Source organism: Borostomias antarcticus (genome assembly GCF_949987555.1).
Source record: "Borostomias antarcticus genome assembly, chromosome: 5".
In the NCBI taxonomy this organism is placed as follows: domain Eukaryota; kingdom Metazoa; phylum Chordata; class Actinopteri; order Stomiiformes; family Stomiidae; genus Borostomias; species Borostomias antarcticus.
In genome coordinates, this window is record NC_140238.1 from 31,106,539 (window position 1) to 31,122,723 (window position 16,185).

Genomic DNA, 16,185 nt, shown 5'->3' on the forward strand with positions numbered 1-16,185 from the left:
AGCTGTTGGAGGGGGCTTGCATGACCGTTTTGTTATTGTGACAGGCAAGATAATTATGAGTTGAACCTCGAAGAAGCCATGATTTGTCATTTTTCCCAATCATAGAGTCATCGTTTGTTCCTTTCCGGGCAATTCCTTTGTATGTCACCCCAATAAAGGCAGTCTTCACACCCCACTCCACCTCCCAGTAGTGGCGGCCAGTCAGACCCTCGCTACACAGCACTTGCCACGTGGGGTCAAATCTGTCAGGGTGATCAGGGTACCCCTGTTCGCTACTCCATGTGATCTTCCTGTTATCTTCAGACAGAGACATGCATTTGTTGGCTGTTTTGGGGTCCAGTGTGAGTTTACAAACATCTGTTGGGATGAGACCAAGATACCATCATTATCAGTCATCATCATGTTGAGTCACTCACTTTCATTTATCTACACCTTCCATGAGTTGTAGTCTTTACCAGGTGATTTGACAACTACAAATAAGATAGCATAGCTATCTGTGTGGATGCTTTTTTTAACTCACAAGCCTGCATAAACCAGTACTCTCCACAATTGTTGACACTGTAAAATAGAAAACCAACATAAATTAATCAACAATACACACACAAATACACACAGACACACATGCATATTACCCATATCACATTATGTAAATATGACAAATACACAAGATTGATTTATTATTCATGCAGTGTGATGTTCTCTCTCTGCTTACTTGAGTTGTTCCAGTCTCCAGCGTGAATCCACCAGTCCAGCAGAGAGCAGCTCTATTCCTGAGTCCCCTGGGTGGTTGTAGCTCAGGTCCAGCTCTCTCAGATGGAAGGGGTTTGACCTCATTGCTGATTCCAGAGAAGCACAGCCTTCCTGACCGATTCCACAGCATGACAACCTGCAGGGGGAGTTGATACACAAGTTGAAAAGCGCTTTGCTGACCCCATGTGGCAAAAAGAGAGAATGACAGCTGTGTATGACACAACACCCCTTTTGGTCCTCTGCACCAGAAAATGATTGGGTTGCTCTGCACCAGGAAATGATGGGCCCTTTGACGTTGTAGTTCAACTGTAGCCTTTTCGATTTGACCAGATTACAACCTCATCAGCTGATCAGATCACAGCCTGATCTGAGTAGGCTTAGTGAGCTGACCTGAGCGTCTCCAGTTTACAGAGAGGGTTGCCCAATCCGGCACAGAGATGCTTCACTCCAGAATCTCGCAGGTCGTTGTTACTCAGGTCCAGCTCTCTCAGTCGGGAGGACTTTGATCTGAGGACACGAGCCAGGTCCTCACAGCATCTATCAGTGAGATTACATCCATTGAGCCTAGATGATATGTTGAAATAAGAAAATAATTAGAATTCAGCCCAAATAATATGCATGTAAATGATAAATGGACTGCACTTATATAGCGCTTTTCCACCTTAGCGGCACTCAAAGCCCTTTACAATGGCCTCTCATTCACCCATTCACACACACATTCACACACCAATGGCGGCAGCTGCCATGCAAGGCGCTAACCTGCACATTGGGAGCAATTTGGGGTTAGGTGTCTTGCTCAAGGACACTTCGACATGTGGACAGTCGGAGCTGGGATTCGAACCACTGACCCTTCGATCATTGAGTATCATGTAGTATTTAGTTTCTTTATATACAATCAAGCCTAAGCCCCACCCCAGTACAAGCACTAGCAACTCATTCTGATAGGCCCTAAGCATGTACAATTTGCGCTTTTAGTACAATTCAACTTAAAGCTACAGATCAGATGTGTATTGTGATTGTTTATTGATCCAAAATGAATTCATACCAGGCTTTTTTACAGGCATCTACTACAGGCAGTAGTTTCAGGAGCCCCTCCTCCGATGCACAGTATTTTCTAAGGTCAAACACCTCCAGATCCGAGGCCAACAACACCGACACTAGAACTGGCCACTGGTCAGGGCTGAAGTATTCAGTGGAGAAACATCCCGAGGACAAGTACCGTCGCATCTCCTCCATTTGGGAATGATCTGTTGAGTATCAGAGACAGAAAGAGAAAGTTAACGGTAAATGGACTGCACTTATATAGCGCTTTACAATGAAGGCTTCTCATTCACACACCAATGGCGGCAGCAGCCATGCAAGGTGCCAGCCTGCTCATTGGGAGCAACGGGGTTCAGTGTCTTGCCCAAGGACACTTCGACATGTTATCAGGAGGAGCCGGGATTCGAACCGCCGACCCCTGGACGACCCGCCCTACCTCGTGAGCTACAGCCGCCCCTATAAAGTGAGAGACCAGTTCAAAATCTTCAATCGTTTCATTGGGAAAGATAAGAGCCATCGTGTGCTCGCAGATAGGACCTCGAGACGGGTTGGTTCTCGAGGTCCCTCGAGTCAACACTGAATTAGGAAAGACCGCCTTCGGTTATGGTGCTCCTGGGGCACGGAACGAGTTCCAGGAATCTTTCAAAATGGATGCCTCAGTCACCTTGGGTACTTTTAAAAATAATCTACTGGACTATAAAGTCGAGTCTTGTGTGTGTTTGTTGTTGTTTGTTTGTACTGTATGTCGTTGGCTTTTGTATATGTTGCTGTTTTGTGCCTGTAATGCTATGTAACCGGAGTACCATTGAAAATGAGACCTTGTCTCAATGGGTTCCCCTGGATTAATAAAGTTGACATAAAATTTTTTAAAAGATCAGTCATAGTTGGCCACCATGGGCAGTTGAATAAGACTTTGACATGACATGCAATGACAGGGCTCTGAATGACCTGTTTCGCTGCTTGGCTGTAGCTTATCAGCCAGCTGGTTTTGTCCCATCCTTCTCAGGATGTCACAGGAGATTGTTACAGATCCGTCGTCTCCATAGGCCTGCAGCATCTTGTCCAGCGTGTCCTGTCTGTCTGCGTTCTCCAGTCTGGCCTTGGGGATAGGGTCGAAACCCTCCAGGATCTTCTTATTCAAGAACCACTGGAAGCTTTTCAGCTCATCGCTAACAAGATCCTCCAGCACTGCCAGCAGATGCTCTCTGGTGGAGGTTGCCATTGTAGATCACTGACCAGACAGACAGACAGACAAACAAATAAACAAACAATCAAACAAATTTAAAGTTTTACACAGAGTACTGTCAAGACGCCATCTACACAATGTCTAAATGATCAGTTATTACATTGCTATATAGAGTCATAATGTTGGTTTCTTGAGCCGACTGAAACTTATACTTCACTGTAAACATGTGCACTCACTCAATATCATGTATCTAAAAGGAATGGACAAAGGTTGAATGTGCGCAGTGGTGCAGTATGGGTGGGGTAGGCCTATGGAAAATGTGCTTTTCGGAGATAAAAATAGCACAGTGTAAACACAGAGAGAGAACACATATGGACCTCTTTCCTTCCGTCAGAGCCTCACTCACTCCCTGTCCTTTCATCAAAATCGTTATAATTTGTTTCCTTACACTTACCTGGAGTCGATATATATTTTGGCCTGCGTTGTCTGTGAGTTACAACAGTAACTTTACTTTCACTTCAGCAGAACGGCCCATTTCTCCTCCCTAAATATTTAACCCTATAAGACCCAACATAGTAACAAACGTATTTGGAGGACCCTGGACATCTGACCCACCAGGAATGGTTTCTTACTTACAGTTCTTCAGTAAATAACGTAATTATTTAATAGTCTATCTTTGTATGATAGTCATCCACAACAGTTTTGGAAATTTGAAAGCACGAGCAGTCTGGTGGGAGAAGCTGCCGTACCCACAGCCTGCCAGCAGAGGGGGCTGAATGTCATTTTGCATGACAACAGTCTGAGCAGAGTTACCTCCTCATTAGGGACTGAGCAGCTCAGCTGTGGGTCCCTCTTGTATTTGCCAATATTCTGAATCTTCTTCTGAATCTTCCTAGGAAGTCTGACTTCCCATGCATGAAAAATCACCAAACCTTGAACATAGGTCCAGTCCTGTGCCAAAAGTCCTCAACTGGCATTGTGGGCCAATAATCCTGATGGTGGCAGTACAGCAGCCATCTAAAGTGTAAAACTTTAGAAGAAAATCATTAAAATCAGCTGTACGTGCAATCACTTTGCAACCCCCACCAACATGTAGGCCCCAGTGAGTAGAAACATCCATATGTTTCGAGCTAGCAGGAATTATAAAGTCCATCACTCACACTTTTGTCTCAAAAACTGTAAATCTATCAAACCCATCTCCTCCCATATTTTTGGTCAATTGACACCACAATTGCTACTCTGCATCTTCAGATTTCAGACGATCTACACAGATATTTGAAACATAAAAAATTGAGCCCACAATGCATCAAAATGTTTTACTGTAAACAGTAGGCTACTGTATGCAGCTGCTGCAAATTCTTACAAAAAAATCTCCAATGTTCATGAAAAATTTCCAGAATATCTAAAAAAAAAAAAAAAAAAATTCTGTCCTTATTCTGTCCCCCTCAAACTATTTTCCTCAAGAAGAAAAACACAATCCTATAATGCAACAGCAAGAGCGCCACCAATCAGAGACGTCACTGTTGTCAACCCCGCCCAACCCCCGCCAAGGACTACATTTGGCCAAATTGATTGATTGGCCACTGATTGAGCATAGATGCAGTTAATCTGCAATTGGCAAGACAAGCCCAAAACTTTTCAAACCCCAGACAGTTTGTCATGCATGGAGCAGATTAGACAGACAGGCAGACAGACGGACGGACGGATAGATGGAACAGCCATCCATCCCTATTTACAGAAAGACATATAGGTCCGAACAAACACATGGGTTCAATGACAGTTGGACTTAAGAAATTATGGTATAAAAACTCAAATGAGCCCCCGACAGTGTCCTCCATCTGCCCCCATTTGATTTGGGTGCACTGTGGAGTGTTACAGTGAGTTTTCTTTGAACGCTATAGCTGTTTCTATGGCATTGAGCTAGCATTAGCATGTCGCTAACACTGGAAGGAGAGACAGCATGGAATCAGCTGAAAATGTTCTCCATCAATCAACAGCATTATGGGTAAGTCGTAAATGAGGCTCTATAGCTGTGTTCGGAATCGCTCCCTCGTTCCCTCACTCCCTATTCCTTATATAAGGTTCACCATGTAATGAACTACCTAGGTAACGGTGAAAATGTAGGGTACATGCACTGTTCCCTGCAAATCAAGGTGAATTGTGGGTAATAAATAGTGGACTATATACTGAATGAAGATTCCGTGGAGAATTCGGACACTACAAACAAAATGGCTGACGCCCTATATAGTGCACTATATAGTGAATAGGGAGCGATTCCGAACACAGCTCAGGTTCCCGCACCTCCACCCTCGACCTCCGTGCGCCCTTCCCGCATTACCTACGCACGGCAGCTTAGCGCCCCGCCTCCCCTGATTTTCCTCCTGTCTCCCCTGATGCAGGCGCGCGTTCTCACACCCCCTCATCTGCATGCCCCTCCCCCTCATCTGCATGCCCCTCCACCTCTGCACGGGCCCGGCGTGCTTTCGCCCGTCGTCGCAGCTGACTGTAATCAAACTGATGACTGGCTTCACTGATTCCTCCCTCCTGGCGGTTTCACCTGGCCCTGACTCAATGCTGCCCAGCAGCTGTAATTCTCTCTTAGCCTACTATGGAATAAATGGTGAAAACTCCCAGTCTATTTTGAGGTTAGCAGGAATGAATGTACGCTTTGAGTCAAGGCTTGTGAAACAAGAAGAGGGGCTGCTTGAGACCCCAGACACTAGTCAAGGCTTGTGAAACAAGAAGAGGGGCTGCTTGAGACCCCAGACACTAGTATAGGATCACCCACCCGCTGTTTCCATAAACCAAAACTACTGATGCCCCTCACTATCATTATGTGACCATCAGTTCTCCCAGCTCCAGACCTATAGTACAGGAAATATCTGTCAGTGGTTTGTGATACTTTTGTTATTGTTAAACAACACCCTTGCTCATCACACTCTACTGTATAGGGCTGCAATGATTAGTCGATTAATCGATGACTAATCGACAATACAAATAGTCGGCAACAAATTTAATTGTCGTTATTGTCGTCTGGATAGCCTGAGGGATAGCGTTCAGAGTTCACTCAGCAGGACAAAATGGTAAAACAAGCATTTTTGAATGGAAGTTTGTTCTTTCTTGTCTTGCTAAATTTAAAGCTGATGGCTAAATACCATGAGAGACATTTTATATTCATGACATTAACCCAGTTATCGTTGTAAAAAAAAAATAAAAAAAATTAAGAAGTAAATTAAACGACAAGTCGACTAATCGTTTCAATAAATGGTGACTACTCGACTATTGAAATAGTCGTTTGTTGCAGCCCTACTACTGTAGAAAGCTTGCCCTTGCAGAATTCATTTTGTTTGACAATACATAAAAATAAATGCTTGGGGTTTTGAAATAACATTTAGAAAGGATAAAATGTTTTTTGTCATATAGCTTAGATAGCAATATGAAACCAGGACTGAATAACTTTTACTATAACATCCTTACATCATTTGTCAGTTGGAAAGAACGTTAACATGAATTATCAACATGATCACGCAGGTCATTCGTTTACTCTTTGTAATAATGACAGTCCAGTGTGTGATGTGAAAATAAATACTGCTTATCCTCAGACGTGACAATTCAGGTTTCACTGTCACAGTTAAGTGGAAACATATTGACTTGGTTCACAAACCACCATTCATTCGGTCAATAGTCTGGCACACTGATGATAGCTGATCATAGAGGGAGTATGAATGCTGGTCTTCTGGGTAATCCGCTGTTTAAAAGATCATCTCTACATAAGGTATAGGCGTCTCAGTCTGGCAGGGTGTGAGATCCGGCCCATCTGTGTGTGCGAAACACTGGTGTATAGACTTAAGAACACACACACACACACACACACACACACACACACACACACACACACACACACACACACACACACACACACACACACACACACACACACACACACACACACACTACATCTGTAGAGAAAAGAGGCCAAAGCTGTGTTCCAGTACTCTTCACAGTCCTTTCAACACAAATTAAACCCTTATAGATCCTCAAGGACAGAAACGGAGAAATAACAGTAAAAAAAAAAACACGTGTATGTAGGCTACTCCACATGGCCTTCCCTCGAGTCTGAAGACAAATGGAATCGCATCCATAGCAATTACAAAGGCATTCTAAGTGAGGGCAGTTAGTTATGTTTTAGTGCTCCCGAGTCACCGTTACACAGCGCCTTAGTGGAAAGATGCCTAGTAGACACGCACACCATGTCGCACACATACATTATTAAATCATTTAATCATGGAGGAAACCAACCCGTTACGTTTCTGATCAGAATTCATTAGTGTGTAATCTACAGAGATGACAGAAACAGAAAGAATGGGGACAATATCTTTGCGCTTTTAAAAAAACAAGTAAATTCTAGCACAGTAAGAGAGTTTGTTTCTGTAAAGTAATTGAAAAAAGCAGTCATAATTTATTTGAGGAAAGCACAAGATGATGGGTAAATCCCATTATGTGAGATTAATGAGAGACACAACAATAGAGCATCCACATCAGCATGGCTCATCGATATGCATCATTGACTATGGGGCTGGTATTGTCATGAAGACATCTATGGACGACGTAAGAATGCATTTGGGAGATCTAGCAGTTGTGCGCCTGGCTGTATACGGAGCGACGGCCTGATCTCGCAGGGATGGAGGAGGATGGGGGAAGGGTCGATGGAAACGGAGGGGCAGATGAGAGGAGTGTAATCAGACACAGGCTGATTGAGGTGATGATCTGAAGGGCGCTGGTGGGAAGAGGAGACCAGGAAGGATGGCTCCTCTGACAGATGACATTGGTGTCTTGGTGAGAGCGTCACTGGCCACAATGACCACAGATAAAACCAAGGAGTGAAGATTGGCCTCTTCTTTGTAGGTTGAATACTATTTTAAAAGATCACAAAGACAAGGCATGTTGAGCACAAACAACTTCATGTAATAGTAACCCCAAATCACATTGATGTACTTCATTCACTTAACCATACAAACTACTCCCATGGTAGTTACCAGTGATTAACATAATTAATAATGTCCAGGAGAGTTATCTGTGACCTGGTGGCCGTGTAAGAGTCAGTAACTAGCTTTAATCTCTCTCATTATCTCTCTCTCTGCCCGTCTCTCTTTCTGTGTCTCTCTCAGGAGCTGTAATGTGTGACCAGGACCTGGCATTTCCCTACTGTGCCTAAACGTGCTGAACCAGCATGAGCAAGTGGTGATATTACTGAGGACGGAGACCGACCCACTAGGGCCAAGTATCAGCTCTGCTTCACCTCTGAGAGACTGAATGAGAAAGAGGAGATGAAGAGATAGAGAGAGGGAAGGGAACATGTTGGATATGTTGGAGAGAGAGAGACTATAGTAAAATAAAGTGAAACTAGAAGCGCAGTCGGCGAGTGCAGACCTCGGCCCATGATGCAAGTCGTCAGCATGTGCAGATACATCAGTGTACTGAAACTTAGAAGTGACAAATGTCAAAAATATACTGGTGATGCATCACCGTTGCAGGTCATGAGCAGGCAGCTGGGTTTGACACAGCAGGGTTCGAACAGTATCTCTTTGGCTCTTGTGGCATCCACCCCACCGAGGGTCAGCGGGAGGCTACCACGGGGGGCGCTTCTTGAAGGCCGCCTCAGAGCTCCAAACCCCAGTTCAGCACCACGGACTGCGCAATCAGCCCACCACACCCCTAGCCACCACAGCAGCATATGCAACTCTGGTTCAGCACCATGGACAGCGTGGGCAGGTGGTAGAGGGCATCTATTGGTCCTTTCTAGTCACCCAGGCAACCCTGTCTCACAGCTGCAGGTGATTCTCATCAACCTCAGACTGCTGTGACACCGGCTGGCGGCAATCAGCTAATGAGTCACAACCACACAAAAGCCCAGCCGGAGGGGCAAACAGGAGTCTCAGGACTCCCCAGAACCCGCACAGCGGTACCACACAGCTCGGCTGGGGGAGTCGGAAGGCCGTTTGCAGAACCAGCTACTTTTTGTTGAAAGTTTCTCTTTGCTTTTTTGGGGTTGAATGAGTGCACGACAGCACGTAGTAGCAGCCTGACTCGACCTCAATCACTGTGCTCCACCATACCTGGCCTGCCGGCTTACTACACTGTGATCTCTGATGTAGCTTACCTAACTAGCTAGCTACTGTACAGTAGATACTGTAGATGACAGGGCCGACAGCAGTAATCTAGCTAGTTCAAAGCAGTTGATCTTCGCCATCATGCCATGATTAAATAATTTCGGTCCTACAGTTTTTTCCGATTGCTTAAACACGATTTTCAAAAAATGAAAGATGCAATCAGAACACAGTCAACATTTGTTGAGACAAAATCTCATCGCCTAATCATCTCTTCGCCTAGCTGGATCTGGCCACAGTACCTCATCCACATCACAGGCAAGGCTCTCTCTGGCCAGACAGGAAGGGAAGAATCGTCTTGCGTGGCAAATCCATCCCTGCACAGATCCTTCATCAATTTGGTTGCAGGCCTCCTTCACGGCTTGCACAAGGGGCATCCTCACATAGGGCTGGAGATCATACACCTTCCCCCACCATGCCGAAGAAAACTCCTCAATGGGGTTGAGGAAAAGAGAATATGGTGGGAGGTAATCAACGGAAAATGGTGGATGCTGAGGAAACCAGTTTTGGACCAGAGCAGACCAGTGGAAAGGAACATTGTCCCAGACAACCATGTATCTGACATGTATCTGGTCTGCATCCATCTGTTGTCCTGCTGTGACAATGTTGTGTTGGTCTAAAAATGTGAGCGTGTGAGCTATGTTGTAAGGACCCAAGTTGGCATGGCGATGGAGAACTCCATTCTGGGAAATTGCAGCGCACATTGTGATGTTACCACCACGTTGGCCTGGCACATTCAAAATGGCTCTGTGGCCAATGATGTTTCTCCCTCTTCTTCTAGTCTTTGTGAGGTTGAACCCAGCCTCATCTATGAAGATGAATTTGTGCGGGATTGCATCAACATCCATTCGCAAAACTGTGTAGCTCAATACAGGTCTACTCTTGTTTACAGTACGTGAATGTACAGTTCCTACACCTGATTGGATAGTTTACAATTAAGCACCTGAGTGTCTCCACACCTGAAGGCCGTGTTTGATTATTGGTTCATGGGTGTGGTATTTCAGAGGTAGTGTTTAGGAATGGCAAAGAACTGACATCGTGTTAGATTTCTGTGTCTATTGTAGAGAAGTGTGTTAATGTTTTTCAAAGCACTGTGTGTAGAGTTTCACAAAGAGTGTGAGGCTGAGAATGTGCTTAAAGTTGTAATGATCTGGGTTGAGCTTTTGCTCATTGAGTGGAAGGTTTTACAAACTGTGTTGCTTTTGATTTTTATGTTTAAGCAATCGGGAAAAACTGTAATACCCGCAAAATAGCTAGGTAGCTAGCTAGCCGAATCAATATTTCCCAGCGTGCTATTGATTACATTAAGTTAACAAGCCATGGATGTATTAAACATGTGCTCTGTGGTCTGATCTAATTGGCAATGTTAAGAAAGTGAAAAATTATTTGTAGATGTGCCCCATGATTCGGATCCGTTCTTTATTGGCCCATGCCACCACGCTCCACCAAGTTTCATGAAAATCAATCTGGATTTTACACAATCCTGCTGACTGACAGACTAACAGACCAACACACGGGTCACTGAAAACATTGTCCTGGGCGGAGGTAATAACATTGTCCTGGGCGGAGGTAATAACATTGTCCTGGGCGGAGGTAATAACATTGTCCTGGGCGGAGGTAATAACATTGTCCTGGGCGGAGGTAATAACATTGTCCTGGGCGGAGGTAATAACATTGTCCTGGGCGGAGGTAATAACATTGCCCTGGGCGGAGGTAATAACATTGTCCTGGGCGGAGGTAATAACAAGAAGGAAGAAGAAGATGTTGAGAAGAATGGAAGGATGTAGAGAGAAGGATGGAAGGATGTAGAGAGAAGAATGGAAGGATGTAGAGAGAAGGATGGAAGGATAGAGAGAAGGATGGAAGGGATAGAGAAAGAAAGAGTGAGAAGGAAATGGGCTCAAATCACAGATTAATCATTTGAAATAATTGAGATGTTACTTTTTAGTAAAACTTGATAACTACGGTATGTTTTTCCTCTGCTCAATCTCAGGCTTGCCTGGTCCTTTCATGAAGGTACTCTGTAATGCCAACGTGTGCAACAAACCCATTTCTAGGAGTGACATATTAACCCACAGTAACCTCACAAATGTACTGTATATGTTTTTGGCCAATCACCCTTAATAAAGCAAGCTGCCTTGGCAATTTACTGTTCAATGTTTTTACTCATTTTATTCTGCATGGAAAAACAGTTTGGGTTAGCTCACATTGAGCTCATGCGCTGCACTGGACCCAGAGCTAGCAAGCTAACTTTAGTTAGCTAAACAATTTCCTTGTTGGTTGTTTGAAAGGTTCTTTGTTCATAGTGCAAAATGGTATCTATGTGATTGAATACAGCCTTGATTGCTTTACTCCTAAATACATCAAAGCAAATCACTCTTTTTCACTGTGCCACACCTGAATGCGTGAACAGTTAGCTTCAGTGCAATTTGGTACCAGCTAGAAGTACTGTAACAGTACATTTGTCGTGCCGTCTTTCAAGTATCCCTTACTATCCATCACTGATCCTCCACTGATGATGTCTGCTGACCCCCCTCAGAGGAATTTGATTTTCAATAAAGCTTGATTACAACTGAAGCTTAAAAGCGTTAGACTTCCACGCACTCAGAGACATGCATCATAGCAGACCTGACCCTGCTTTAGAATCTCAATTGCACTAATGAGAGATGCTTAACCTCGTATTCACTTTATCAGACATGAGATAGCTAAATGTCAGAGCCTGACTACATGTCGTCAGCCACCTGTACTCAGACAGACAAACGGGCTCGCTGCCCTGGGTGGAATTGAGCTAGGCAGAGCAGCGGTCTCATCCACCCCCAGCGCTGACCCCAGTGCACTGTGGGAGAATGAGGCAGGGAATCAGTTGGGCTTGACGGAGGGTATGGTGAATGCAGAGACGTATGGGATCTGTGTTGATTGTGTTGTTGTTTGTCGTGTTGTTCTTGTCGCTCTCATAAAACACCTAGATTGAGAAAGTGGTCCAGTGGTCCATCGGCTCAGGGCGGTGGTGTGGTGGTGACTGTGGAAGTGGGTACACGATAACAGCAAATATTCTGAAATTGTTCAGTTTTTATATCAGAGGTGAACAAGAAGTGGGTATACTCCGTATACGTGTGTATACCCTCGACTACAATACTGGCTTAGGGGGATGAGAACCAAAATACAAAAATGCAGGTCAAGAAAAGTGTGTGTGTGTGTGTGTGTGTGTGTGTGTGTGTGTGTGTGTGTGTGTGCGCACATGTAAGCGTACGTGGGTCGTGCACGTGTGTGTGTGTGTTAAGTTGCAGGGAAATGGAAATGTGACACATCTATCCGATAGATAATTATGTAGGATACAGCATATCGTATGATGTCAGTATCACCCCTAGACACAATAAGATTGGAGGGTGCGAGGAAGGCCCACACGGGGGTCAAATAGCCCATGTGTGTATTTCAATTTAGGCTATTGGACCAGACATTCACGTTAGTCATGACGTGAATGCACCCCTGGTTTTCATAACTAAAATGAACATTCTTACCTAGACTGTGTGGATATGATTTATCCACGTATGAACGTAAGAACGGCTGTTCAGGGAGCAATAGGATCCTGTAAAACAAAAGATTTTCATATTAACACATCAATCATGGTTGGGAATCGGTCAGATGGTGGCTGACAAGCTTCTTTGCCCACACCAGTGGCGCACAAGTGTACTGGAGGCTATATGCGTCAGGCTATCCCAGTGCAGATGCAGAGTTTACGACTGTGATGGGGAGGAGCAAGCGCGTATAAATACAACTCACTCAACGACGAACGGGACCTGCTTTGATAAGGTAGACATCTCGTGTTTCCAAGAAAAAAAACATTGCTTATAATTTTCATCACTTCTTGAGTCAGTGAGGTCGTGCGCATTTCGCAGACCAGGAATTGGCGGTGATGGAAGTTTTGAAGTTTGTGGTTCTAATGGTCGCAGTCTTTGTGCAAGTGTACGGCGGTGCTCTGGGGTCCCCAGCCAGCCGTGAGGAGGCGGATATCTGGACAGTCGAGAACTGGCCGGTAAAAAGCGCGCGCGTCTGAATCACAGCAGCAGGTCCAGGGTTTAGAGGTCCAGGGTTTAGAGGTCCAGGGTTTAGAGGTCCAGGGTTTAGAGGTCCAGGGTTTTGAACCTTGGACAGCTACTCTGCTCCGTGGCGCGCCGCGAGGGGAACGTTGGCTCGAGCCGCACACCACACCTTTTTCCGGATGTTTTAAAAGTTTCTGAAAATTGTTCAGTTCTAATATAGATTTAAATTCGTCTCTTTAAGTCTTCTGCTCAGAACTGAATACTGAGTATATGCGTCGTCTATGTGTGTTGGTGGTGCAGGGGGACCCATCGGAGAGAGGAGTTGTCGTCCGTCTGGCGGATATCATCAAGCGGTCCAGATCTCAGCAGTTCCATGGACTGATGGGGCGAAGCTCAGGTAAGCGGCAACGGCTCCTGTCCTGAGGCTATGATTGAATCTGACAGTACATTTAGTCATGCGTCTTATTTATTCGGTTAAGTCATTAATATATACCACTTGTTATGGATTGTTCTGATTAATACTTTTTTTTTGTTCTTATGTTTGATTTTAGGAGCCTCTCAACCTGTGCGAGTGGGTGGGAAAAGTACGTTTGAGTAAAGCCTAAATATGATATTATAATAATTTAGTATTTTTATATAGACTACTTTATAATTCTGTGTGTGTGTGTGTGTGTGTGCCCCACTAGGAAATAAAGGAGAGACGTTCGTAGGACTCATGGGTAGAAGAAGCTCCAGTGGAGGTAGTGTCAAATAACTATATAAAATATTTTGATATAATTTTGTTGCAATTTTAAAGACAGAAAAAATAAAAACAGTACTTATATTCGTATCTATTCTCTCTTTGCAGAGATGGAAGAAGAATGGGACAAGCCGAAGTTTTATTAGAAATGAAGATACAATTCAACCCTTCAAAGATACTATTTCAGCTTTCAATAAAATGTTGATTCCACTCAAGGCAATTCAATAACCAATACATAGTACGGCTATATCAAATCTTAAATGGCATAACAAACAAGGAATGTGGTGGATGTTAAAAGTAACGGGATCAGAGACATATTGCAGCTAAGTGACATAGGCCTACTCATTAATGCAGATATCTATCACTGTCATCCTTTACAATTCAGGGTGATCAGCTTTTTCACACAATCAAATAACCTCCATCCAGCAACCGATATAGTTTTACATTGTGATTTTGTGAATTAACATAATGCTGTTCGTTATGTGGAAATGTGTATCATGCATATGCTGTAGCTCAAGATTCATCCATGTGGCAAAGCTGGAGCAGGCGCAGACCTGGCGTTGCTGCATCTGCTTGAGTTCCTCTCTTACCCCTCCTTGTGCCTGTCCATACTTTGCCATACTGTACCCATATCTGACAACAGCCTCATGTTATGGAAGGTGAAACTTATTGAACGTTGAGATGTAGAAATGTTATGGATAGAGTTGAAATGATTTGTGCCACTTGTTGATTTGTGTTTACATCCCACTTACTGTATATCTGAACCTAACAAATACCTACTGAACTCAGCCTTGCTGTATGTCAATGAGTTAAGATGGCAACATGCTATTATTAGGCCTAATCCCTTAATAAAATAATCTTAATTTGGTCGAACAGATTCATGAAGTGTACTTCAAATCTATGCCTGCTTTGCATCTCATCCAAACAGAAACATTTTCCTCAAAAGGTATAGAAAATCACGATGTAATACAGTGACGGCATTATATGTCAGCTAAAACACTGAGGACAGTCATACGTGTTCAACGATTTGTATTTATTGGACAGCAGAAGCAAGTACAAAAGCAGGTGTACAACTGAACAATACAGGGGTGCTGCGCTAGTACATCACTCATATAGAGGTACTACTCACTGTGTGTAGGTCAGAACAGTGGTCTACCCTTTGTTAGCTTACAGAATGAATGGAATGCCTATATTCTAGAACACTGCATGAAGGTGATGTTTCGTATTCCACCAGATGCACACACTAGATTCTGGAGTTGGTACCTAAAGCTGCCATTGGCACAGAAGGAAGAGTCAACACAGGCCATGAAACGCAATGGAAGGCAAAGAGGCAAATGTGAAAGGCAATGGTAGAGAGACTAGGAATGGAAGCCATAGGTTTATAGGATTAAGACATGAACAAACTGTTTTTCAACTGTTTTTGTCAACAGCTGCTAAAGGAGACTCATAATGTTACAAGCTGGCCAATTTAGAAATACAGAACTGATAGATAGGTCCTTTAAAATGCTGATGGGCTTAAAGAGGGCATATATATAATTTATTTTCTGGAAAAAATAGATTTCGTTAGGAATACTATCATCACAATCATCATTTTGTATGTAAGTAATAACATTACATACATCCAGTGATTCATTTACTTTCATGAACATAAAACAGAAATGAAAGGGGTTGAATATTGACAAACCAATATTGCTTATTGTGTTGGTTGCTACATGTGTTTGCCTGTTCCATCGTTACATCCCACAAAGAATGTAATTTAAAACATAAATCGTTTTCGTATAGCTAGGAATCCAGTCCTGCACTTTTTCAAATAGATTTTGTCTGGCCAAATAGAAACTTTTTTTCAGTTTTTTCATTTAAATATATCAACAAAGTAACTTGAACCTGACATCAAAATCACACTTTGTTTGACCTTGGGCATGGCCCACGTAAATATTATATTCATACTTTCATAGAATAAAAACAAGAATTAAAACAAGGTTACAAAAGGGACATAAGCTTCTGAGGTAGAAAAAAGGAAGAGAAAAAGTTAAAAAATGTAAACCAACACATACACACGTAATGCAAAACAAGATTAGACAAGCAATGGTGCTCCCTTCCTCATCTAAACAGAATGTTGTGACGTCATCCAGGGAAGTCCTGTACTGCTGACGTCACACCAGCAGGGGGAGTGTTCCGTGTCCACTGGCAGCTATAGCTCCCTGTCTACAGAGTGACTGGTTCACTATTTTAACACTGTTCTACAGAGCTGTTAGATTAATG

At 43.6% G+C, this 16,185-nt stretch overlaps 1 protein-coding gene across 1 annotated transcript in view; it reads right to left on the reverse strand.

Moving 5' to 3' along the window:
• LOC311308821 (uncharacterized protein) overlaps nt 1–3,477 on the reverse strand; it is a 4,222-nt gene extending 745 nt beyond the window's left edge. The window contains exons 1-7 of the mRNA XM_084437883.1: nt 3,432–3,477; nt 2,740–3,022; nt 1,796–1,997; nt 1,141–1,314; nt 713–886; nt 521–558; nt 1–357 (exon numbers count right to left, since the gene is read on the reverse strand). The exon at nt 1–357 is cut by the window's left edge and continues 745 nt beyond it. Coding sequence (XP_084294009.1) covers nt 1–357; nt 521–558; nt 713–886; nt 1,141–1,314; nt 1,796–1,997; nt 2,740–3,013 — 1,219 coding nt within the window. The 5' untranslated portion in view covers nt 3,014–3,022; nt 3,432–3,477. The remainder of the gene's footprint in view (nt 358–520; nt 559–712; nt 887–1,140; nt 1,315–1,795; nt 1,998–2,739; nt 3,023–3,431) is intronic.
• Between the last annotated feature and the right edge of the window lie 12,708 nt (nt 3,478–16,185).